This window comes from Penicillium angulare (genome assembly GCF_028827245.1).
Source record: "Penicillium angulare strain IBT 27051 chromosome Unknown utg000001l_segment0_segment0, whole genome shotgun sequence".
NCBI classification, from domain to species: Eukaryota; Fungi; Ascomycota; class Eurotiomycetes; order Eurotiales; family Aspergillaceae; genus Penicillium; species Penicillium angulare.
In genome coordinates this window covers 3,898,693-3,925,141 of record NW_026623160.1, presented here as the reverse complement: position 1 = coordinate 3,925,141, position 26,449 = coordinate 3,898,693, and the positions used below count along the sequence as shown (strand labels likewise).

The 26,449-nt window shown below is 49.1% G+C and overlaps 4 protein-coding genes across 4 annotated transcripts; all 4 read right to left on the bottom strand.

The window, feature by feature from the left end:
• Positions 1–140: 140 nt before the first annotated feature.
• N7478_001345 (flavin-containing monooxygenase) lies at positions 141–1,795 on the bottom strand (the record flags this gene model as incomplete). Its single annotated transcript, XM_056917560.1, has 2 exons — positions 141–1,581; positions 1,632–1,795. The coding sequence occupies 2 exons, from the start codon at positions 1,793–1,795 to the stop codon at positions 141–143; spliced, it is 1,605 nt and encodes a 534-aa protein (XP_056785440.1).
• A 1,210-nt stretch (positions 1,796–3,005) lies between these two features.
• On the bottom strand, positions 3,006–5,773 carry N7478_001344 (uncharacterized protein; the record flags this gene model as incomplete). The annotated part of the gene is made up of 3 exons (XM_056917559.1): positions 3,006–4,367; positions 4,452–5,177; positions 5,231–5,773. 3 exons carry the CDS (start codon positions 5,771–5,773, stop codon positions 3,006–3,008), a joined length of 2,631 nt encoding a protein of 876 aa, XP_056785439.1.
• A 14,200-nt stretch (positions 5,774–19,973) lies between these two features.
• Positions 19,974–20,591, bottom strand: N7478_001343 (uncharacterized protein; the record flags this gene model as incomplete). Its single annotated transcript, XM_056917558.1, has 2 exons — positions 19,974–20,157; positions 20,314–20,591. The coding sequence occupies 2 exons, from the start codon at positions 20,589–20,591 to the stop codon at positions 19,974–19,976; spliced, it is 462 nt and encodes a 153-aa protein (XP_056785438.1).
• Positions 20,592–21,674: 1,083 nt separating this feature from the next.
• On the bottom strand, positions 21,675–25,382 carry N7478_001342 (uncharacterized protein; the record flags this gene model as incomplete). The annotated part of the gene is made up of 1 exon (XM_056917557.1): positions 21,675–25,382. The coding sequence occupies one exon, from the start codon at positions 25,380–25,382 to the stop codon at positions 21,675–21,677; it is 3,708 nt and encodes a 1,235-aa protein (XP_056785437.1).
• Positions 25,383–26,449: the final 1,067 nt, after the last annotated feature.

The window sequence follows — 26,449 nt, the reverse complement described above, 5'->3', positions numbered from 1 at the left end:
TTTGTGTCGAGCTCCTACATGGTCGATCTCTACGTGGTCGATCTCTACGTGGTCATTCGGAGATTTCTAGCAGCACTGCTCCTTGGCTGTTTTGGCAATTACACGAGCATACGACATAGAGATTGCAAATAATTTGTCTATCAGAAAGGTTTGAACCCCCTGTTGCCATTCTCCACCAGCTCCTGCAACGCCTTGCGATAGTTTGCCAAGCCGCCAAAGTAGAACAGCACCGATGTCTTCTTTCCAGCCACATTTGCCCCAAAAATCCATGAATCGGTTTTGCGGAACAAACTCTCTGCACTTAAGTCGTCACACTGCTTGCACCAGTCTTTGGTTGCTGTGGGCTCGGCTTCCACGATCGCTTGGTTCTTCTTTATAGTGCCACTTTGGTTTGCCTTTTCGATCATGTCGCTGATGAACTCAACTTGGGTCTCGATTGTGGGGGGTATATTCGTGAATGGACTATTCGGACCCAGCACCATGAAGAAATTGGGAAACTCTGGGACGGATATGCCCAAATAGGACTCTGGTGCCTCCTTCCAGGCGTCTCCTAGGGTCTTCTGGTTTGCGCCGACAATGCTCAGCTTCTTGTAACTCCCATCCACAGCGTCAAATCCCGTGGCAAAGATTAATGCATCCAACTCGAATTCAGTGCCGTCTTGAGTGCGAATTCCCGTAGGCGTGATTTCACTAATGGGATTCGATTTGATGTCGACCACGTCGACGTTTGGCTTGTTAAACTTCTCGTAGTAGCCTGTGTCACACAGAGGCCGACGTGCAAACCAATCCCGTGGCATGAGCTTATTTGCCTTCACGGGGTCCTTTACTTTCTGGGCAATCTTCCCCCTAATAAAGTCTTGAGCTGCCCGGTTGGCATCCTCGTTATACGAAATATCGCAAAATGTGCCGAACATGAAGTAGAAGCCACTGCCGTACTGCCATGCCTTTTCGAATATCTGTTCGCGCTCCTCATCGCTGACACTGAATGTTGGAACAGTGCTCTCTTTGAATCCGAACGCAAATGTGCTATTCTTTGCTTTACTCCAAATGGAGTCCCAATTGTCATCAATCTCGCGGCGAGTCTCTGGTGAGATCTCTTTGTCGCCTGCGGGTACGACATACTGTGGGTGCCTTTGGAAAGAAGTCAGGTGTTTGACATGGTCTGCCAGAGCCGTGATGACTTGGACCCCCGTCGATCCATTTCCAATCACTCCCACTCTCTTGTTCTGGAAGTCATAAGTGGCAGGCCATCTCGATGTGTGGTACGTCTCGCCCTTGAAGGAGTTCAAGCCGGCAATGTCTGGGTAGTTCTGTTTTGACAGAATACCAACGGCACTGACGACATAGCGAGCCTTGAGTTTCTCGCCTGTAGAAAGTGAAACCGTCCATGTAGATTGGTCGCCATTCCATGTCGTCGCTTCCATTGCTGTGTTGAAGACCATATATTGACGTAGATTGTGTCGCTTAACCACGTGCTGCAGGTAGGTCAAGACTTCTGGCCCCTTCAGATATTCGCGGCCCCAAGGGTATTCGCGAAGGTCCTCGAGATCCCACGAGTATCGGTAAAGGATAGATCGCGTGCTATGAAAGTGAGCTGATACTCTTCAAAGGGACTTTTTGGGCTCTCATACTCTGACATTGCGCCTGGGTATCGATTCCAATACCAGGTACCACCGACATCAGGGGCTGCTTCGATCACCTTTACTGTCAGGCCCTGGTCTATGAGCTTCTTGCACATATAGATGCCCGCAAAGCCAGCCCCCACCACAATAGCGTCATAGTCAAAAGAAGTCATTGTAGTTGGAAGTTTGTTTACTAGGATTCGGAGAGCGAAATTGGCTTTCCATTTAACCAAAGAGTCGCTGCGTTTTGTGTATGTGTCGAGGGCGGGCACCCATTACGATAACGACTGGTTTTGCTATAAACTTTTCACTAATGTGGATCCCGAAGATGACTTCTCCCCCATATTCCAGGCCACTATAGCCATGGCTATTTGGCGTTTTGAATCTGGAGTTGCGGGGTTTGTGGGGTTGTTCAACCCTGGAAGAGAACATGTAGCCGCGGTATGCCAAAGATCGTCAGCCCGTCATCTCTTATACCCGAGAGCCTTGGCAACACGAACCACGATCCAGTAACAGGCCTAGGTGAGGTTAGAGGTTGCAGCAGGACATGGCTCCCGTGGCTCTATGTTACAAGAATAATTCAAATATCAAAGCTAGCCTCGGCAGGAAGAGACATGATCCAATGTATCTATTGTTTAGTCATCGTATCGATTAAGACATTGTACTCAGTGTTTGAACGTAGATTTCTTCTGGAATCGGCCATATCATCAATAATTCCCCATTTAGTCATCGAAAGAACGCTTCAAGGTGACTGTCTGTTGGAAGGAAAAGAAGGGTACAATCAAACCATGTCCCTGTTATAGAAAGCAGATCCACCGACACGTCCATTCAAGCTTCCCCTATGGCTATCTATTATCGGTTTGAGCCATCCTCACATTGAAATAGAATCCAAATAAATCAGTTACTATTACGTCAAAGCCTTTGATCACAGTAGCAGTTATATTCGTTGTTCCCAATTCAGTAAACGCTTCCTAACTGAGATACACCTACTAGCCCGGTGGCAGTGATGTGCTATGGGTAGACTGCGGCACAATCCATGGATATTGTGGAGATCCATATCCATATCCGCAAATTTGTGGATATGGATATATTTTGATGTCCAAGATCCACAAGCTGTTGGATATGTGTATAACTTAGATATCCATGGATATTTTGTGGATATCCATTGGATATAAAACAATACAAATATGCCAAGCCTTGTGACCTTCCTCAGTATGCATTATTTTTATGCTTCTCTCAGTATTTTTGCTGTACTAGCTATGTAATTCTTTATTCACATCTGTATAGTATAATTCTTTGATAATAATTCTTCTTTGTTCTTTGCTCGGCAGGAATAGTTTCTTTCTTATTATTACTTCTCAATTCTTAGACTAAATCACAGTACTAAAGAAGCTCAAACCCGTCTGGCAGTCTTGGCTGCTTCCGAGCTCGCCCCGGTCGCATCTGGGAGGATTCTATTGATACATCTGGGGCGCCATCGTCTTCTTGCTCACCAAGATCATCAGATGACCGCTTTCTTGATTGTCTTCCCTTTCCCCGCCTATGTTGCTCAGTATTATCCAAATCATCTTCCCCAGCACCCTGTATACACTGCTGTATATCCTCTACCCCAGGATCTTCATCCTCCTTATTGTCACTAATTGGTTCCAATATTTCAAGCGGAGGCGATGGTTTACGGGCTTGATCCATCAGTGCAGCCTCACTGTCGGAGAGATATTCTTTGATAGCATCCAGCTCCTCCTGCTTAAGATCGAAATTGGTAGCAAACTGATGAAGCATAAGCGCTCGGACTGTACTTGGTTTCAGCTGACCACGGCGATAATGGCAGATATCGCGGGCACAATTAAACAATCGCTCAACACCAGCACCGCTAGCAGGAATCGACAGGATATCGCGTGCCATATTTGCCAGGATAGGAAAATCACTCTCATGCTCTTTCCAATATACTCGAGGTTTTTGCCTCTCGATACCGCGGGCAAGATATCTGGCAATCTCATCATCCTGGGGCAGTATTGTTTCTTCAGGTATTTGATTCTGAGAGGCACAGATAGCATCCAAATCGTAGTCACTATCATCAGCAGACTCTCCGGATGGATCCTCCAAAGCAGTACTCTCAAGACCCTCATAGAGTCTAGCCTTATACCGGTCGAACTCGTGTTTTAAAACTTCATGGTAGTGTTTAACATAGTCAATATCCCCTTGCCAATCAGAGGAAGAGAAGTACCGGAGTTTTTTGGATGGGCAAAGAATTGTAGCAAATGCGTAGATATCCCCGTATGGCTCGTAATCGGTAGCAGTGTAGTACTTTGACAGTTTGGTTTTGGCGGTCGGTAGAGCCTGGAGCATATGCCTTTTCCAGATAACACCTTTATTTTTCAGCTTTGACTCTGCTGTATCGAGATGGGAGAAGAGTTTGTTGTAAATACTAAAGATATTGTGTACAGTGATATCTTTAGTCTGTGACAGTACAGTTGTAAAGTCGAAAAAGGGTTTTGTGAGGAGAAGAAGATAGTCCACCTGTCGCCATTCTTCCTGATCAAGCTTGAAATGAAGATACTGATGGTCTATACAGTACTGATCGTAGAATCGTTGTAGTCGCTTAGCACGGTTAAGCATCAGGAAGGTTGAATTCCACCGGGTTTGAACATCTTGGATAGGAATCAAAGGAGTGTCTGTAGTCTGTAAGGCCATAAATGCCTCCCGACGCCGAGGACTTGCATTAATAAAAACCGCAAGACCTCGAATCTTTCACAGGTTAGAAAACGATCTGGTAGATAAAGATTCGGCCGAAAAACAAGCATAGCTAATCTTTCCGCTGAAAAGACGTACCTTTCTTAGAGTCTCGGTGATCTGAACATGATTGCTGGATCGTTTGCTCTGAAAGGATTGTGTTCTTTCATCCGACCACTCCAAATCAATCTGTTTATTGGACGGGGCTGCCTTAAGCTTTCCAAGAAGCTCTGTTAAGCTAAGCTGGATCACATGTACAGTACATGGGACCCGGAAGATTAAAGGATCAGACCGTCGGCTGCACTGTGCTTGGAGAGTATCTTGGACACCAGTCATCAATGTATTGTTATTTGTTGCATTGTCAGTTGTGACTGACAGTACCCGGTCGGAGATCCCATGATCGGCAAGTAGCTGAGTGACAGTTTTACTGAGATTCTCTCCGGTGTGGGATCCATGAAGATGCTCGAATCCAAGCAGAACCTCACAGTAGTTCCATTTTTGATCAAGAAAATATCCGGTAACAGCCATAAATGCCTGCTGGAATGGTGATGTCCAGCAATCGAGTGCAATTGACAAACGGCTTCCATTAGGTAGCTTTGCAAGGGTCTGTTTCTGATTCTCGGAGACAACCAAGTCTAGGCAACGTCGAATTGTCCGTGCAGATGGAACAGTAATCTTGGTTGAAGCTTGTTGAATAATGTCGAACAAATTGCGGAACTGGGGATGTTCAATTAAACGAAAGGGTAGATGGGCAGTAGTGATAAAGCTAAGTATAGCCTTCGAGAGTTGATCTTGGGAAAAGGATTGTTTTGCTGGGCCACTAGGCTATACAATAGTAGTGTTAGTATTAATATAGATACAAAATAGGAGTAACATACCATTTCCTTTACAAGTTGATCAATACCTTTCTTTGGGGTCGGTTTTCGGGGACAAGTACTTGTCTTTAGATGCGCATTCATAGGTGATGACCCTGCTCGACGGAAGCGTGGATGACCGATGGTACAGAGACATGATTTACACATTACCCTAGGCTTCCCACTTTTCTCGTGTGCAACTTGTTGGAAGCTATCCCAGACATCGGAAGTTGCTTTTCCTTCCCAGTGAATTTCTTTTCTTGTCTGAGGTTGCGATCCGAACTCAGTAGTAAGCCACCAGTCTACAAACTTCTTTCGAGTTTCTTCCATATTGCCGTAGCTAGAGTCAGAAGGATATGGGATCCAGTGCTTTTGTAGATAAGGACCAAGACGGATAAGAGATGTTGGTGCAACTGGAGTTTGGGTTTGCGAAAAAGATGTCAATGGGGTTTGGCTGCCGATAAAGTCGGAAATATTATCTGGATAGGAAGGGTCGGAGGTGAAATTCAGACCTATATCTGAATCAATACAGGAGTCCTGGGATTGAGATATCTGTGAGTAAGCCATATTTCAATTGATTGTGAATTACCTTGCAGTAGATCATAGCATAGAAGTAAAAGAGAAGACTACTTACAGAATAGAACAGAACAGATTTTCAGGGGTCTGGCAAACAGAACACGACATCGCAATGCCCTGAAACGAAGGAACGTAGTGAAAGGGTATACTACCCTGCGCGACCTGCCCGTGAAACTTTGCTGTGCTCCCACTATCAAACTTGTTGCAGATCTCGACGCTGGTTCGTCCGCTTCCCTGCCAAGAATCGCTCTCATTGGTCTCCCATCTGCCTTCTTTGGCTTCGCGCTTCTCTTTTGTAACTTTGTCACTCCTCTTTGTCAGGGGATCCTGGTCTCTGACCGTTTTGCATAGCCTTCGACGTCCCTCTTCTGATATGGTTCCATACTTCTGTTGCTTGATTTATGTCCGTTACGTATCCCGCCGCTACGTGGGTGCGCCCACATCAATAGTTTCATATCTATGCTTTCTTTTCTGTGCTTGATCGTGCTCGATCTTTCTTGTCGCTCGATGCTCCTCCGCGTTTCGTTTCTACACCCTTCGGCCTTTCATTTATTCTGGGAGCCTAGGAAACGGTGCCCTGTGCTCTTTCACCGTTGTCTCCCCTACTAAGGTGTTCTCACCGTGCCTTAACTGCTTTCTATTCACCTTGCACCAGACCATGTAATTTGTGTGGTGTCCTCATCCTCATTCAAGGCTTCGTGCGTTTTCTCCCGTATCTTGATACGTCCTTCTTGTCAGGGGGACCCTGGTCCTCTTGACTTTATATAGCTTTTTTGACGTCTCCATCTTCTGTTATGATGCCTTGCTTCTTGTTGCTTTATCCTTGTCCGCTACCTATCCCGTGCCTACACTGATACTTTTATATCTGCGCTTTCGCTTCTGTGCGTTAGTATCCCCGATGCCTTGAAATCTTTCTCGCTGCTCGATACTCCTCCGCGTTTTGCCTCTATACCCGTCGGCCTTTCAATCATTTTGCTAGCCTAAGAAACGATGCCATATGCTCTTTAACATTATCTCACCTAAATGTCTTCTCACCTTAGGCCAACTACTTTCTGTTCACGTTGCGCCAGACCGTGGTACTCCGCCCAGTTTAAAACCTGCGTGGACTGCCGGCGGGGAGCATCTCTACGCGGGTTTAGGGCGAGACAGCTCGCTGCTACTGTCGGGAACCATACCGTTTCTACCGAACAGCCTCCGTCTCCGAAACCCCTCGCCCTACCAGCCTTTTCCACTTTATTTTTTGCTTGCTCGAGGTGTGGGGGGCCCTGCCATTCATCCTATGATACGACGACCTGTTATCGCTGCCGTCACGCTGCTTTTTCCACAGGGCCGGGAACGGTAAGAGCTTTGCTACCTGCAAATCCTCTCTTGGAGCCGCGCGTCCAGCCGCCACGGATCTCACGACTATCGCCGACCGGCGCCCAAGGAACGTCCAATCCGCCGCCTTTGCGCCCTACGTTTAAAAGGAAAAGAACCCTATCCCACGGTACATTCCAGCGGAATTTAGACAGAGCACTTTCTTTCCTACGTGATGAGCTAGAGGCTCGGGCTGTCGCCTCTGATGCATTTCCGCCGGAGATTTCCTCCTCACACATACGAGCATCCGAGTGCCGACTACTGGGCTATTGTGAACCCAACCAGTACAAGCTCTTTGAAATACATTCCGGAAAGACAGTCTTCTCCCGCGATGTCGAGTTCGATGAGCGGACCCCTGTGGCGCCACTCATCGAGGGGGAAACAGGCAACGACCTCCCGGACAACGCTCCTCCATCGCCTGTCTTTTCATCAGTGCCAAGTTCAGCCAGCGGGCTGCCCACACCTCCTGTATCGCCATTCCCTCCGTCGAATGAGCGAGAGAAAGCGCTTGAGGAGACACCACCAGCAATCAATCCAAGTAACAAAGAAACCGACTTGTCGCCGAATCTTGGGTATTCAGTTTATGGCCGCAGACGAAGACCATCACGGCGTCTCCTGGAATCGCTGGGGAAGGTGTACTCGGCAGGCGCATTGAATACTGCACCGGCCAGACAAGCCGACCCGGCAACCTTCCGCGAAGCTGTGTCAGGCCCAGACCAGCTAATCTGGTGGGCCGCCATCCAGAAAGAATATGCGTCGCTTCTCGAACACGGAACATGGGAAAAGGTTCGGCGGGAGGACATCCCCGCTGGGGATCATGTGATTGGGTGCAAATGGGTCTTCAAGACCAAAACCAACGGAACGCGCAAAGCGCGACTGGTCATCAAAGGCTACCGGCAGAAACATGGCATCGATTATCACGAAACGTTTGCGGCTGTGTCGCGCATGGACTCGGTCCGCTGCATCGTCGCCAGCGCCGTGTTGCGCGGATGGAAACTCCACCAATTCGATGCGGTTACCGCATTTCTCCATGGAGACGTCGATTCGTCTATCTATATGGAGTTGCCCGAAGGCTTTGAAGAACCAGGGTACGTGTGTCGGCTGCGCCGTTCACTGTATGGGCTGAAGCAGGCCCCGCGGATTTGGTACCAATGCGTCCACCGCGTCCTGGCTTCTCAGGGCTTCACTATGGCCCAATCGGACAACTGTGTTTTCTGGAAAGCGGACTGCGTCGTTTGCGTTTATGTCGATGACTTTCTAGTTGCTGCGGCAAATACGCACGAAATTGAACAAGTACAACGAGCCTTACAAACCGAGTTCCGATTGAACGATCTGGGCATCCCTCGTTCGTTCCTCGGGATCGAGTTTGACTATCACGTTGATGGGTCCGTGTCTATTCACCAACATCAGTACATCCAGAAGGTGCTCTCCGACTTTGGCATGGAGAGTTGTCAGCCGAAGTCTACGCCGATGAATCCTAAGCAAAGCCTGAATACTCGCCCAGAGGAGGAACCTCCGGATGAAGAAGCAAAAGCTCGCTATGCAACTGCTATCGGCTCGCTCATGTATTTGATGGTTGGCACGCGACCGGATATTGCGTTTGCGCTCGGAATGTTGAGTCGCTTCACATCCCGGCCGCAATCGCATCACCAGGCCGCACTTCAGCGACTGCTTCGCTACATCAAAGCCACGCAATCTCACCGTATCACCTACCGAAATGGTCAATTGATCGGATACACTGACGCCGACTTCGGTGGCTCCGTCGTCACGGATGGAGCATACTCCACGTCTGGCTACGTGTTCCAACTGGCGGGAGCGCCGGTTTCCTGGTCGTCCAAACGTCAGGGGGAAGTGGCCACGTCCACGACTCATGCCGAATACATTGGCCAATACAATGCCATTTTACATCTACAGTGGCTCCGCACCTTTCTAGGAGAAACAAATCTGTATCGGTCTCCGGTCACTAATATCATGGCTGACAATCAATCCGCTATTGCGCTCTCCCGCAATCCCGAATTTCACAAACGGACCAAACACTTCAATGTCAAGTTCCATTATCAGCGGTCGGTGCTGAATGCAGGAGAAATTGACCTGCAGTATGTTCCCACTGAGGAGCAGGCCGCGGATGGTCTCACCAAGCCATTAGGGCCAACGTCCTTTGCCAAGTTCTGTAGTCTTTTGGAAATCGACGTATCCAAAACCTAAGGCAACAAGCATGACAGCGCAGGTGCTCTTTCCACTTTCTTTTCCCACGAAGGTTTTTTGAGTGGTTTTACCGAGGCCTGACTGCTCTGCTCAATTCCAGTATCGCCCTGCCAGCAGGACGATTCTGAGGGGGAATGTTGTGATATAAGGCTGGTGCAGATCAGGAACCAAGCCGTCCCATCGGAATTAATGCCGAAATATCTATATACAGAATCAAGTTGATTTCCAATCAACTTGTTCTTCTCGTTGTATATATAGCCTCATATTTCCCTCTAGATGACAATAACAATCAATCTTCCTTTGATTAACAACAGAAGTGTCTGAATTAACTTGACTGCATGGCTGAGGCCAAAGGCTACTGTTGTCTATTGACCAGCCACCAGTACGGGAAGGCGACTGGTCGACAAATCTGAAGCTGAAGGGCGTATGCTCTTGAATTCTATGCGCTGCGCAAATTGATGATCGCTGGATACTAGATGTAATGGTATGCAGTGGTAGTACGGGACCGCAGTAATGTGGGCGTCTTGCCCGTCGCCTATGGGGGGCACCCCCGGCAATTGGAAATTGCCTCGTCGACCCCCATAAAGGGGGTCTCTGGGGGACCCCACCCCCCGGCTCGAGGGCGCTTGGAAAATGAATCAAATATGGGCATGGGCGATGGATCTCCTCCTAATGGGCGAGGTCGATTTTTCTGGAGAAGTGATGTAATACCAACTCATCAGCAGTTGTGCACACGTGGCGCAGGCATCCCCGGCCCGTCGTGAAAAGAGCGTGTATTGCGACAGTTAGACGAAATATCGCATTCCAGAAGGCCGACTTCAGATATCCAGGCGTCAAAAGCGGTGGTCGGTAGGAGAAGAATTGCGGGGCAACGCGTCAACGCGTGATGCATATTTACCACCCGCAACCTCGGCTAGTTGTTAGCACCACCGTAAAGCCACGAAGAGGCCTTAGCAGTCCTACGAAGTCCAGCGAACATTTGGGCTGATCAAGATATTCCGCATCTGGACTAGTGTTTGACATCCTCTGCCTTTCACTTGCCCTCGCCGTGTTAGCGCCTTCTATGAAGAATTGAATGTGCGGCGGGGACATACCACGAGCACTTTTCAACTGAATTGACAGCTTACTGAATTGATTCTTCTCCAAGGAGTAAGCACACGGTGAGTTGATTCCAGCTCGGAAAGTCGACTTGCATAAGCCGATTTTCGCCAAAGGACAATCTCCAAAGTCACGGCATACTCCGGTCGCACAGCCTCATTTGACGGATTGGTAGCATCACGCCATACAGAGTGGATCACAGGGGTATGAGACCCATGGAGTCCGTTCCTAGTAGGTTTATTGTGTTGCTCAACCTTTTTCGAATGGCTGAGTCGCTTGGAGAAAGGATTGGGCCGATAGGATAGGGCTGCTGGCCTGACTTGCTCGCCAGAGCGAGTGCATGTAACCAGACTGAGATGGCTGAGACGACAGCACCACATTTGACACGTCTCTTTCGGTGGCAACGGCTTCGAGGATTCCATGCACCTCCTCTCGACATACAAGGCGGTGTTTCGGATCCGGGCTCAGTCAGCATTGATTATTTGGTATCCACAGTCAAGACGAAGGGGAAAAATGAGAACTTTTCAATACTAATGACCATCGCAGCGATGTCTTGCCGCTCTGTAGTGGTTCTACATGCTTCACCAGGTGGCAACTGTGAGACAGCATCATGTCTGCCCATTGCATTTGCCCAATAGATGATATTCTCATTCGAAGTCATATATGCCTATATGCCCTTGGTCCCTGATCGTGGGCTGGTATTTGCGTCTTGGTCGCTGGCAATCACTGCTCGTGTTTCGATATTTGATCCTCTGAGACACTCACTGGCAGCTTACCATGGGTGAGTTGAAAAAACAACTTAGGCTTTCCTGGCTGTCTAGAGTAGTGAGGCTATTAGCTCGGCATTTGATGTCAGTCCGAATACAATTCCCACGTCCACCACTCCGTCGATCACCGAGATTTCGAAGGAATCAAACGGGTGGTTTTAAGAGGGAGAATTGATCTTGGATAAAAGAAAGGACCAGAAATCGACCAGGAGCTTCGAGTTGAAGCGGAGGGCACAAGGTGAAACTTTTTCGATCATTGTTGAGGGCCTCGATGTTTGTGGTGCTTCGGTCAGTCTCGCACATCTGCTTTCGTCCTCTTTTTGGATTAGGAAACTCTTGAGTCGTATCGTTGAGGCGAGTGAGTCAGCCGTTCTTGCGCTAGCGAAATACCCGTGGTGAGCCTGCGCCGTGCTTTAGGTGTACCGATGAATAGAGCAATACATGCCGACTTTCGATGGCACTTCCACCATCGAGTTGTATCCCGCCACGACAAATAGGCTGCCTTCCGTCAAAGCAAACCTTGTTCCCAGCACTTGAGGCTGGTCCTCTCGGCTTGAATGATCTTGATCAGAAACCAGACGGCGAAAGGTGGCGTCGTACGGAAGATCTCGTGTGCGATGATGGCAAATAGGCCGATAGATGTTCCATTTTACCTCGGAAAAGGGCAGGCGATTTCCCCAATAATCTATTGTTGTGACATAACATGCACTGAGAGCCATCTGGACACGAGGACATCTTGCAAACACGCCAGAATGAGACTGAATATCTGGCAATAGGTCCCTCTGTAGACCCGCCTGGGAAAATCATGCATCCCTCGTAGCAGAATCACCCGCTATGAGTAGAAAAGTGAGTTTCTTGCCTGGCCTCTCCTCCGACCGATATTTGCCGCAGTGAAACCACCACCGAGGTCATTTTGGAGCATAGTAAACAAGTAATATCTGACTGATACAGGCACCCATGGCCAGACAGCATCTGTTAGATAATTATCTAGTGTCAAACCCATAACTTCAAGCTTTGAGGTCGCGGCCAATACCGTTCATGGAAGCAACCTCAGAATATCCCCCGAGAGCCCACCCGGCAGTGTTCGTGCCAAAGATTATGATTCGCGATAGTGGATGTGTAGCTGGTAGAGTCCGACCTTTTCGTTCTAAACGAAAAAGCTAAGCGAGTAGTTTCATTCAAATACCACAACACTAAAGCCCATCAGGGCGAATCTGTGATTGGGAGCTACTCCGATTCAAGTCGGACTAGCTGGCCTTTAGCCTCGGGGACGCGGTGAGCGCCCACAAGGCGATGCTGCCCCCGTCATGTATGAAAACCTCTCATGAAGTCAAATTTTTGGTTGACCCTGCTGCTGATCCCACTGTTGAACGTCGCATCCATGTCAACGCAGCGCTCACAAGACTGGTTGCAAGTCTGATTGCATAATTAGCTTGGGTGTGTAAGGCCCAATTTGCCATCCCTAGAGCACTGCTCGGACCATTGGAGCTCCCTGCTGGCCTCCTTTCTATTTCTCTGACACGGTTTTGCGCTCACGAACATTGAGATTGTCAAGAGCGTGAGCTGGTGTAGCCCCAGCAAGAAGAGAATATAAAGAAGAATCATGCGTTGGAAAAGCGCAGATGAGAACGATCCAATCGTCGTGGAAATTCAACGCTCGTGCATCGATGCTCACTTGTCAGATGAACTCATCCCAGGGAGACGCGTTTGGGAAATGACGTCACGCGAAGTTAGCTGTGACAAGTAGTCAGCGGCGCGTCGGACCATCCAAGAACAGGGACCCAAGTCTGATTCCGTCAACGTAGGCCGTCTTGAAGATTCACAAGGCACTGGACAGGTTGGCACTGTCTTTATGTTCGAAGTTGCTTCATAATTCGGCCCATTAGAAAGCCCACGCAGCCACATGGACACGATATGGTGATTTGATGCTGGTGCTGGAACGGAGCTGCATCATTGGAATTGGCTCCTCAGATCTCCATATTGAGAGTCGAGTTTCAACCAGCTTATCCTCTCGCAGTATGTGTTATCGGGTATCACCCCTTCAAACCGACGACCAATTATACCGCAGACGCATCATAAGTGGTCATGGCGACAGCGAGATGGCCACCACAGGCCTAAAAGTAGTACTCTTGACTAGCTCTGCCGCTAGATAAATGTGAAGCCCACATTGAACAGGCTTAGCTCACAGCGTGCTGAGAACATGTCTCTTCAGCACCATCACAGATGACCGAGGCGGAAGACGCTGATGCAAAGTGGCCTTGTCTAATGACAATGGAGATCAGCCATCGGAATGCATAATGCGGATCAAACAGCAGGTCTTGTCATAAACTGTTCATTTCGTGTAGGTGTTGACTTGGGTGAGGTGAGACAGGGAGCCACGCTAGCCGTCCACTGTTAACCTCCAGAGCCTGACTGCAGCAGGCCTCGCGTCTAATGCCGCTTAAAACCAAGCTCTTGACAAGAGACGACGGCATTGCCAATGGAATGAGCAGGGACCAGGTAAAAAATCTTTCGATCGACGTGAGAGGTCTACTAGAACGATAGTCAGCTATACGAATGTAAATTCAGGGAGGGGGAGGACGCTATACAAAGCCACGTTGGATAATGTGGGTAATGCGCTTCTTGTAGTAGATTCGTAGTGCGATTGGGACTAGGTATCCAGAGCAGGCGCCGAAGGGTATGTTAAGCTGATACACGCATGGAGTGGGTGTTTGGGAAGCGTGTCGGTAACCAGTCGCTCTATAGGCAATATTAGCACCCAGAGAGGAGGAATAAGGATAGGTCAGCATGGGTGGGGATACTCTTGTCAATGCCGAAAGTAGCTGATATATATTAAAACAGGCGGCAGTGCAACCCTTGCCAGCCAAGAAGTCGTTTAACATGGCTGCATAACTAGACGCAGTCCTCGGAGCTCTGAAATGACCGATAATCCGTAGCTTGAGATATGAAGGTTAGTTTTCGTGGCTGTGGGGTGTATGCCCATTGAATGTACGGAGCTCGATTGTGTCAGCTGAAAGCTTTCCCAATATACATAAAAAATGATGGGTTAGAGCTCACACTGAGTTTGCTTGGCGAAACGGGCCAACCCATTCCGTGCTGAAGCTAACAAGGTTGACGAGGGGCTAGTTCCATCATTCAATAACATGGAGCACGATTAGATCAGCAAGGGCTGATTGCAGACAGATGAATGGTTATTCGTCTTGGGAAAGCTGGATCAGATGGAGTGTGGGCGGACGACGTTGAAACCATCGATATAGCCTTGCAGTGGCCCTGGATTTGCGTTTCATTTTAGTGGCACGCGCCATGTATTGCGTACACACCGGCTTACTGCCGGTGTATCGATAGGTTCTGTGAAGGGTCAATGATCTGTTATTAGCGAATTGTTTAAGAAGTGCCATCACTCACCCACGTTCTATACCGTGAAGGTTTGAACCATCTAGGCGCGGATTAATTTGGAAAATGTAGCGCAAAAAGCCGGATGGGAAAGAGCGAGATCAGCCGATATGAATTACGTACCTGATGGCATCACATTCTCATCGCTGATGTGGTTGACGAACTGTTTCTTCTTTATAGCGTCTTTTGGTCTTGCAAGCGAAGTCGCAAGGCTAGAGACGCTTCAATATAGAGTGCGTCTCTTGTATTCGAGGTGAAATCGGCCTTGGTCTTCGTTGCATGATGGGTGCTCTGTCCGAAAACTGGGCCTTTGCTACCGAGTCAAAGATCGAGAGGGTAGAAAGCTTCATGAGCCATCCATCATCCGGGATAGCCCACGCCAGGACTTGGGGAGGGGGGCGTGAAGATGTCTGCCACAGAAGATAAGCCAGCTCTATGTACATAGACTCAAACAAGGATCGAGGGATACGGATCACGCTCAGCGTTCGCCGGTATTCGTGATGTATCAACCCATACACATTTCTGTAGGAGGTCCCTATGATAGAAGTTCTTTTGATCAGCGACTGACCTCATGGAGTTGTTATTGGGCCTACCGTATAAAAAGGCTTTACCGTAATGTATCAGGTGTAGAGAGTCATGGTTGTCATCGAATGTGTTCAGATCTGACTGTACACAGACCGTTCGAGAAGCTCTACTATGAGATCGTTAGATAGGACATAGTACAGCTTCCATGGATCAAGCCAATTTGACACCTCACCTTGGTAGAGGGTTTGCGTGCCACGGTGGATCTATTGGAAGCCTAGCCGAAACCGAGTGATATACGTTGTCAGTGTAAGCTTTAACTAAGGAAGGGTGGTACTCACGTATTGAAGTCCTCGTATATCAGTCCTAGAGAAAGAGTGTTATCAGTGAGAGAAAGATAGTCTTGAGCTGATGGCTGGGCACACTTACAAGTATAGACAAAAGAAGAGATCAAAGTCAATCTTCGCAAATGACATGTGCGAGGAGAGATGCAAGAGGAAAGTCAAGCAAGACGGGTGGGAGCATATTTATACCCTCCAGGGCGGAGTGCCTTGTCTTTCGCTTGGATCAAGAGTGGCAAATTGTCAGACTTTTTGATTATTTCTAGGCAAGAGGAAAAACGGCATACCAGCAAGCGGTTTTCTGCGCTCAAGCAACATGGCTACTCACCAGTGGTGAGCAAACAGGAGCAGCAAAGACCAAATGACAAAAAATTGACAAGGATTAAGATTCAGGTAGACTGCGGCCAGAAAATGCCACCAACAAAGTAGAGCAGTGGCTAATTGAGAGACCAGAGTTCATTCACCAGCGGATTCAGTTGAATCAACAGCGATGGGCAAATATGAGGCGTCCCAAGAATGTGCGGAATGAAAAATTGGTAGTTATCCTTGAAATAAAGTACGAGTCCCGGTCACTCAAATTAGGGATGACCGAATGAGGTCGTAAACTTTATTCACTCGCGAATCAGTTGACTCAACGGGGATGAGCAAACAGGAGCTTCATCAACAATATTTGGAATGACAGATACTTGTTGAAAAGTGAAAGTTGAGGCGAGCACCATGAGGTCCTCGTTTTAATTCCTGACTTGACTACTTTCCTGACTTTTCTCTCACCCATTAAGTAGCGGAAAAATAAATACCTACAAACAACAAAAATGGATTTGCTCGCTCCGCTTCTACAACCTTTGTATGGACGGACAACGAGAAGTGAACACAGCACATAATACACGCCCTGGAGGAAACGTGAAAGTTGCCGTTGCTCTTCAAACAGAATGCGAACCTTGGGCAGCCCAAAGTGGCAAGACCACAACAATGCAAGCTGTTCAAGTTGAGCCAACACCGGGTACCTTGGATCTACACCGGCGCGGCCCGTGGGTCGAGGTGGGACCATCATATCCACTCTGATGCCTCAACGTTGAGTGAACGACAGTGAATGATCAGCGAGGAAAGCCAGAAGCCCTCAGAGAATGATGGTGAATGAGAGATTGCTCAGTTTTGTGCGACATCCGAAAACTCTCCACAGCGTCCTTGGAATCGCTTTCCATTACATTTCGGCCGTTCCAGCAAAAAGCACCGCTCCTCAAGTAGCGGGTGCTGGGCATACACTACTCTACGAAAGACACAAAAGTGCGTCCCGCCAAAAGTTGAGAATTGGAGACAGTTATTCACTAAATTAATATGCCATGGGCTTTTTGATAGTAATGCCATAATCAGAGTATATTGACAATCACCAACTGAACTCAGAGCTCTCTGCAGCCTCTCCGCTGCCAATCTTGGTAAAATAATATCAGCCCTTAAGTAGAATATGTGGACAAGTGGGACTCTGCACAAGTCCAGTCATGGATCTATGGAAGGAATACCCTTGTATAGCAATCATGTAGGCGTTCCTTCTCGGAATGTGCAGCAAATACAAAACCTGTCAAGCAGTGTGCCTCTTGAACTTCACAATAAGCCGCCAGAACTTGGGCATAGTCAATCGGAGGTGACATGGAAGCCGCACGCAATTTCGATGGGCCTCTTCAAAGTAGACCAATGGCCTAACCACAGTCCTCCACAATACAGTAGCACTTTCGCACGCGCATAATCATTCTGAGGACCTTCATTCTGACTCACTTCCCTGAGGTCACCGTACGACTACTGTGAACCATGGGCGAGCCAGCTCTTTGCCCTCCGATTGCAACTGCTCCAATTTTGTGATTCGACCAGCACTTTCTGTGAGTCAGGAATACTACACACCCAAATGGAATGAACGGTCGTGGTGCTGTCTGCCGCGACATGATTGGCGATCCATTCGCCAGCATCGTCCAGCTCATGGTTCAAGACCGGTGAAGACATTGCATCGACCGCCAGAACCGTCCCCGGTGAGAAACCTGCACTGCTGGTATTTGCGAGAAAGCGTAGCTGAAGTCTATAAAAGCAGGCTCCTCCCCCGATCCATTTCTCTTTCTGCACACATCGCGGCCGCGGTGTGTCGCCTCTGACCTTCGGGCCTGAGGTTTCCGTGACGACGGCTGTTGCTGATCCAAGCCCAGTGACATAAGAACAGTGCTTCGCAGGGGGGCGCTGCGTTACCAAGTGAACTCCGCAGGGGGACGCTGTGATGACAATTGAGACCCGCAGGAGACCGCTGCGTCAATAAGTTCTCCGCAAGGAAAAATGCGTCACCAAGAGGATCTGCAGGGACATCTGCGAAACCAAGAGTCTCCGCAGGGACATCTGCGATAACAAGAGTCTCCGCAGGGACATCTGCGAAACCAAGAGTCTCCGCAGGGACATCTGCGACACCAAGAGTCTCCGCAGGGACATCTGCGATAACAAGAGTCTCCGCAGGGACATCTGCGAAACCAAGAGTCTCCGCAGGGACATCTGCGACACCAAGAGTCTCCGCAGGGACATCTGCGAAACCAAGAGTCTCCGCAGGGACATCTGCGACACCAAGAGTCTCCGCAGGGACATCTGCGAAACCAAGAGTCTCCGCAGGGACATCTGCGACACCAAGAGTCTCCGCAGGGACATCTGCGAAACCAAGAGTCTCCGCAGGGACATCTGCGATAACAAGAGTCTCTAGCCTCTGCAGGCACCTCTTCGTGGTGCTAGTGATCAGTACTCGTCATCGATGACGGGGAAGCCAAGGCCTGCACATATCCTCTAGAAACAGTGAATAGTTTTAGTTTTACCGTATGCAGCTCCATTACAAATCAGCTGTTGTTTACTAGAATCAGTAAGAGGCATAGTAGCTAGTACGGTGTTTCCTTGCGCCAATGGTGTTGAATAGAGTGGCATAACGTAGCACCCAAAGATATGGCATTGTTGCATGGGTGGTGAATAACGGGCCAAGGTTTATAGTGATTACTGGCGAAATTTTCAAGGTTCCCAAGGGGTTAACGGTGATTCAACGTCGTTGGGCTGGACGGATGTTTTAATGCGGACGAGTGAAATCTTTGATCTGGTGTTGAATGATAGTGTTATAGATGATTCAATGTGGTCGGGTTTAAGTGAGGAAGTTGATGCAAATAGGGGCTGGCTGCGAGTGCTTGATGAGATCCATTTCCTGTGGGTTGATACTGTATTCGCATTGACGGTCATGAAACGCGGTGGGTGCGAGGGTTTTGTTGAAATCTCTCGGGGAGTGTCCGCGATGGCTGATAATGTTGGCTCATATTGATGACCGGCCGTAGCGAACACTCATGGTCAATCAAAACGGCGATCATATCTTATCGGTGGCTGAGCGCGGCGGAAGCGAAGATTCATGGTGAATGACGAGGGAGTGTTGACGACCACCGGTGACGGTGACTCTCAAGGGACCAGTTTTGTTGACTGACCGAGCTTAGTTTCCAAGGCGGTGAGGGGCAATGATGCGCATTGGCCAATCACAGTAACCTTCCCGGGTTTAACTCAAGCGAAACCCTCATTTTTTGAAGTTATTAAAACTGCTAGGGTGCTTTCTGCCTTAAGATTATTTAATCTAGTTTGGACATATTCACTAGATCCCCTCAATTTTCCGTGTTGCTTTCACGTGAGCCCTCTACCCACGCCTTCAGTCATATTCCCCTTTTAGGAGTTTCGAACGCAAACCTGCACCTGTGATTATGACCTGATGACTCTATATTGTTGTCTGCCGAAGAGATTGAGTGGTATCTTAGCGCTAGCTCTGACATCATCATCACACCTAAGGCTCATGCATGGAGCCAAATGATGAGACACATCTTCCAAAAAGCGGCAATATTTTCCACACCGGAGCAAGAATAAAGATAGACAAAAAGTCAATTCGCTGAACCCGCGATGCCTTGGTCAAACCACCCGAGCGCATAATGACGACACCTCGATTCCTCAGAATATCATGCAAAAACAAGGGAAAGACTACGCATATGGGGCAAAGCTCCGAAGGAGCCTTTGCACCCTCATTATCACATCCAAGTATCCGTCGGTCCAATCTTGAGGATTGATGCTGGATACGGTGAGTATGAGCCCAAAAACCCATGCAAAGCGAGATGCCTCTCAGCAAGTGAGCGGGCAGTGGCTTTCTCCTTTTCATTCCATATTCCTGCGGAGGCAAAAAGGAAGGGGTTGGGTTGCTCCAAGCTCAGATTTAGCTGCAAGAGACTACATCCTAATGCCTAAGCTGATTTATGGCCAATTCTTTGTCCCCTTGTAGGACACCTACTTATCGATCCCGTATTATGCTACTTCATACTTGATTCGGCACGAGAGCCATATATTGTGAGGCGTTCCATGGGCCGTACTAGAGGCTGGATCATAGGAAATTATAGCATTGATTGATGGTAAGTAGACACATGTATCCATGTCGAGTACATGTAGGCTCTTACAAACATATTTGTGACCGTGATCGACTTATCTACCTTCCTTGTTGCCAGCATTCACTCTGCAAGATCGCATCAACTCTAATTCTCCTTTGAGGCTCTTGACTTCTATCGCGAGGGCCTCAAAATGATCCTTAGTCTGCACAATCTGAGAGGAATACCCTCCGCTGCGACGAATTTGTCGTTCGTCTGGCTTGACTTTTCCACGAAGTGACCTATTGTTCGTGCATTAGTCCTGCTGCTGACAGGCCGGTGTGTATGAGACGAGCCTTCATGATTGTACTGGTACATACCTCTTTCGCCTGCTCGGCCTGTGTCATAAATTAGCAAGAGGCCTGGGGTTTGGGGCGGCAGCGATAATGGAAACTGACCAGCTGGCTGTTTTCTTTTCCGGCCCGCACCCAGATTCCTTCAACGAGTCTTGTGAAGCTGGCTCAAAACGCACTCTTCCGAGAGGTCTATCCTCCGATTTATCTCGGTGTGATGAGGCACGCTCACGGTTCTTGAGTATCGAGCCGTGTATCTTCTGAGGCGACACTGCGCGTCGCATAGAGATCCTGTCTCGTTCGGGGGCCTGAATCAAATCCTTAAATTCCGCAAGCAGGGCTTGCTTGCGGCTCTCAGTAGGCGGCCTGTCCGGTGGAGTCATCGCGAAGAGGCTGTTGGGTTCAAAAAGCGAAAGAAACAAGAGTGATTACTGTACATTGAAAAATTTTGCAAGAAGGAGAGAATTGAAGACGAGCGGTCCAAATTTGCTGGTGGAATTTAGGCGAGATGCACAGAAGGGGACTAAAATTAGATCTCACTAGCCTTTCCATGGAAAGACAGACTGGTGGAGGCTGGCTTTGACGGTGATTCAACGCGTTGAGAACTAAGCTTCCGTTGATACCACTCGGTGAGTGACTGATCCTGGTGACCGACCATAGTAAATGCTGATTTTCGACAAAACATGGGCTATCTAATTGCCTCAAGTAATTGGCCCTCGTCAGGACTATGGCGATACACAACTGCCCTTGTACAACATTCTGCTTCATGAAGGCTTGAATGCCGTCGGCGTTGATACACGATTTTTGCTCATAAACGACTATGTTCATACACGCCACTTGTCACACACGACTTCACCCAAAAAATATTTTGTTCATAAACGGTTCTGCTCTTACGGCTTTGTCATTGAGACTGCTGAATTTGTTCCCTTAATTCCAGATGGCAAAAATTGATCTTCCTCCATTAGATCATTTTTCACATACCAGCTCTTTCTCCGGTGAGCTTGGACTGCGACGTTCCCAATCTACCCATTTCTCGTCTTTCCCCGTACGGACTTGTTTTCTGTCCAAGACGCTATTCCTTACAAAACAAACAAAACAATTCATTAACGCCCGGCGGCTGAGCCGAAAGGGCAACTATCACTGATCTACTGTACATGTCCATCTGTGTGTGCTGGGTCTCTTGCAAGCCCATACATGAAACTTTATAAAATATGACATTTCCAGAAAGCAGTGTCGCAGTGAGTTTCTCGTGGGTTAGTAAGTGGGTTAGTAGGCTGGCTTGAAGGCGCTTCTCCAAGTGTTCAACATCCTTTCTTCGGCAGTTGAAGCGCGTCTACCGTTTGTAGCACGAGGTGGTGGGTGAGTAGGGTCGGAAGAAGGGGGTGGGAGTTTTGTTGGTCGATATTTTCAAGTGGCCTCAAGTCGGCCCGTCGCTATGGCGAAACGTATGGAGGCCCGTACTGCCTCTAGGTTGGTGTCCACTTCTGATCATCAGAAGTCTGTTTTCCGCCCAGGAAGAAGGATATATTTCCTCGGTGAGTCTGCGTGCATTGTAACATTTCCGTCCGGTGCGCCGTCCACTTCCGACATCGGAAGAGGAAGTGCTCCACGGTCTCTCTTGCTTGTCCGCAATCGCATTGATCCGTCTCTACAACATTAATTTGATTGAGATATCCATTGAGTCTAGCCATACCGGTTCGGAGCTGGGCCAGTACGGTCGCTTCTTTCCACGTTAGGCGATCATACAACTGCCGGGTGTGTTTGCCTGGCAGTGCAGCATCCACTCGTTTTGCGTGTCTTCCTACGTTCTGTGGTAGTTCATTGGTGGGGACTGCTTGGGATCGCGCAATATTCAATGTGGTCGACTTCATCCTCGGGACGCGTTCTTGTGGGAGAGAATCTTCTTGTGTCGCAGCTCTGGCCTGTTCTTTAGCCCGACCTAACAGTTTGTTGTCTTCGCTAGTAGGGATCCAGTGGGAACTGATCCGATTTCCATTTCTCCGCAACCTTCTCATCAACTTGTACATCTGACAGACAAACTCCTGGCCAGACTGTCGTCGGGGGTGCATTAGCGTGAGGGCCGCCGCTTTGTTGCTTGTGAGCAACGTAATCCTGTAGTCTTTCATTCCCACTACCATCTTCAACACATGTGCCATAGCTGCCAGCTCCGCAGAGAACGGGTTTTGCTCTGCTCTCACGCCCAACGTGATGGAAAACGTTTTGAGCTTCACTTTTCGATTTCGAGGTGGCTGTTTCTCGATTGCGACTCCAAATCCCACCAGCTCGTTCCGTGCCGAGCTGCTGACCGCGATCTGCATCGATCCGCCCGCTTCCGTCTGAGGCTCATGTTGTCCGTCAATATTGGCCTGTACGCGTTCGTCCCATGGGGCCAACGTGAATGGGTTAATTGTTTCCAGGGTCTCCATGTCGATGTGCCTAAGTGCATCTGCCACGTGGTACAGCGGCGAGCGATGATATCGTCTGAACTTTCTGATCCGGCCTGTACCTCTGCGGAGTGGGTTTGTTTCAGGAAGGGTATGCATGTCCGTCCACATCTTCACGGCCCGTCTCCAGAATCGGTTCCGCGCGGTGGCAATATGGGCCTCCGCCTCCGCTACGCTGGTCGCGACCGTGAGGAATGTCCCCACAATGGCTTGTGCTCCAACTCTTTGGACTCGATTGATCGGCCCCATGGCCTTGTCCTTACACGCGTGCATCCAGACATTGGAGGCGTAGTCCACAACTGGCGCCACCGTTGATGTGAATAACTGCCGCGCCGTTGCTGGGGACAGGCCGCGAAGTCGCCGAAGCTCCATCGCTGCCTCCAGGCCCTTGGACGCGGCCCTCGCCATATGTTCCTTGTATTTCAGTCTCGTGTCCATCAACAAACCCAGGATCTTGACGTGGTCTTTGGGTACAACCAGCTGTCCCTTGATGGTAAACGGCTCATGGTCCGATTTACGCGTCTTGGGAGCAAAGTGTATAATAGCTGTCTTCTCGGCTTCAAAGGTCGCACCGCTTCTCCTTTCCCAGTCGAGTGCTTCATTGATAATTGCTTCAATTCCTTCCCGGTTACTCTGCGCGGTTGGTCCGGTCACCCATGCGGTAAAATCATCCACAAAAGCGACTGCTCCCCCCTGGCTGTCGATCTGTCTTTGTACAAGATCTGCGTTGAAAAAGAGGAACAGGATCGGAGATAGGGGCGAGCCCTGGGGGAGACCAGCTTGTGGCAATCTTCGAGCCTCAGAATGTTGCCCGTTGATTTGGATGGTAGCCGTTCGTTCCGAGCAGAACGCTTGGACCCACCGGAGCAAGTCCTCTGGTATGCCTCGTGCTTTCATCCTCTGGAGAAGTCGTTCTTTGCGCACTCCGTTGTAGGCACCTTTCACATCGAAGCTGATTAAGCTCAACACTCGTCGGCCACGCCATGCTGCGTAGATCTGCTCTTGAAGAAGCACGAGCGCTTGCTCCGCGGATCGCTGCTTTCGGGCGCCGAAGTGGCTGGTCGGGAGCAATCCGTGCGTTTCCACCGCGTGTGAGATCCTTTCAGCAACCACTGATTCGAGTATCTTTCCTAGTGTCGCTAGGAGTGAGATCGGCCTCCACGCCTTTGCAATGGTGTAATTTTCTTTATTCGGCTTCTTGAGCGGTATGATCTTCGCGTGTCTCCATTGTGTCGCTAACGCGCCTTCTCTCAGTGACACCTGGAATAAATCGAGAACCCTGTGCTTGACAGTTGGCCACGTCATCTTCCAGACTATCGCCGGTAGACCGTCTTCGCCCGGTGCCTTCCATGACTTAGCAGCAAAAAGCTGTCTTTCAATCTCTTCCATGCCGACAGTGAGCATACTCACTGGTCCTCTCTGCGGTCTCGTCCCTTCGTCTTCAATCACGTCCGGTAGAGGGGGAAAGAATTTGGACAACAGCTCCTCTGCTTGCTCCTTATGGTCAGCGGTGGTAGTCCCATCTGCTCTGACGAGCTGCGGTAATTTCCCAAACGCCGCATCCTCCCCGGACTGCAGGTACTTCGCGGCCTTCCATATGTTGTCGTTGTCTGCAAGAAACTCGCTCCAGTGCTTCTTCTTTTGTTTACGGATGGCATCGTGGTATTGTTTTGCCGCATCCTGGGCCATCTTTTCGAGCTGAGGTACTTTTCGCCCCGCCCGCCGTTCCGAGCGAGCGCGATTGCGCCAGTACGTGTATATATAACGGAGTTGTGTCAGGTCGGTTGTCCACCACCGCTTCGCGTGTGGCGATGGTTTCGCTCTTGGAGTTAACGTAAGCACTGCGTCTGAGACTGCGGACATCAGTCGGTCGGTTTTCTGCTGCACTGTCCCTTCCGACGGAGTGGTGGCCAGGGTGCTCGCGATTCTAGCATTAATCTCTTTCCATGGCGCGTTCTTCAGAAGAAGTCGTCCCTGATGCTTCGGGGCTGACCACGGTGCATCGAACACCGTCTCAATCGTCCGGTGATCCGAGCCGTGCTCAGTCCCGTGTATTACACATTTGGCCACCAGGTCTGCCAAATTGTCGGACGCCAGGACGAGGTCAATTGTGGACTCGCATTCCCCATACTGTCCTTCGCCATGCCATGTTTTCGTGCCTCGTTTGAGCAAGCTACTAAGAGCGAATTCACTCATGAGGTCAATGATTGGATCCGCTTCGCCTTGTCTTCCCAAGGACACCTCGTCTCCGCCCCAGAGTTGATCATGGCGGTTGAAATCTCCCATAATCATGATGTTCACCACCGCGCCCGTGTCTCGCCGCACCATCGCAATTGCCTTTCTCAGGTGACCACACGCGTCATCCAGGGCCAAGGAATCTCCCCCTTCGACGTAGACCGATGCTATAAAGATCAGCCGTTCGGGTAGTCGGATGACCGCCGCCGTCAGATCCGGGGACTCAATGGCCACTTGCTCCGCTTCTACATCTTTGTTGACCCAAAGCATGCTCCGGATCGCCCATCTGCCTTCCCTCCAGGTGGAGGGTACCATCTTCGTCCATTTGTGATGTCCCATCGGGGTGGTCAAGAGTCGTCCCTGAATCCTCCTCGCCTGGGGTTCCTGAATCGCTAACGCCACTGCGTCTTTAGTTTGTTCGTCGTTCATTAAGCTTTCATGCACGGCACCCTGCTTCCTCACATTCAATTGGATTATTCGAATTGTCTTATTCATGACGTGGTGGGTAGAGCTTCCGGCAATTCTTGCTAAACGATTCATGTGGCCCACCGCATGGATGGGGTCGTAGGTCTGATGCTGACGATAGCAGAAGCAAAAAATCGGGGTTGATGACAGGAAGCAGCGGGGTACGATTACTGACTGTACTGTTGCGAAGGTTTAGAGAGTGAGTAGGCTTTTCTGGGGGCTATCATTTTTGTGTATCCCCTCCATTTCAAACTATGCGCTCTTGATGCATTGCTACCTAACTCCGCTCGCTTCGTTCAGCTTACTATAACTATGTCGGTTATATAGCGCGAATCACTCGTAAACCACCCATCATACTCTAGATTAGACCTTGAAAAGTCCCGCAGCACTAAGTGCTTCGTCTGTGCTGCAGTGCTGCGGCGGGAGAGATTTGAGACACTTTCGTCGAATCTACACTACACTCCCTGCCATTTATTAATTGCCAGGTTACTGTTAACTAATTTCTGTCATCCGATAAACTTAAAAGTTCAAATTTTCATCAAACATCGCTTTTACCTAAGTCAGGGCTTGAATTGTCCACGGTATTAAGAGCGGCGTGAAAGGCGTGAAAATGTGTCTGTGCTACTCGTATAGCAAACGCACGGTAGAAAAAGCGGTAGAATCAAACAAAAAGACTTACCACTCAGGTAGGAAGCACAAAGAATCTCTGACTAATAAATAGGATGCTGCGATCATACAGATTCTGACGTGTCAATCTACGCGCTGTGACTATTGCATGGGTCAGGTGCGAATGAAGCTGACCCATCGGCCAATAAAACATCGCGACGGGAAAAACCAAACAATACGAAGCACATTGCACGAGAGCTTGCGCCCGCCTTGTTTTCCCCTTCTCTGTTCTTCAGTCTTGATATCTTCATTTCCACATTTTATTTTGATTTGCTTCCCTCATAACAACCACTATCTCTACCATTGTCCCAATAGACACTTTTTCGACTCGCTCTCGAAACGTTGCTTTATCTACCTAATTACCGATAGACCATATTCATACCTCCTCGTTCTATTGCTTCTGCTACCATCGGGCTTTCGATTTCATCAAA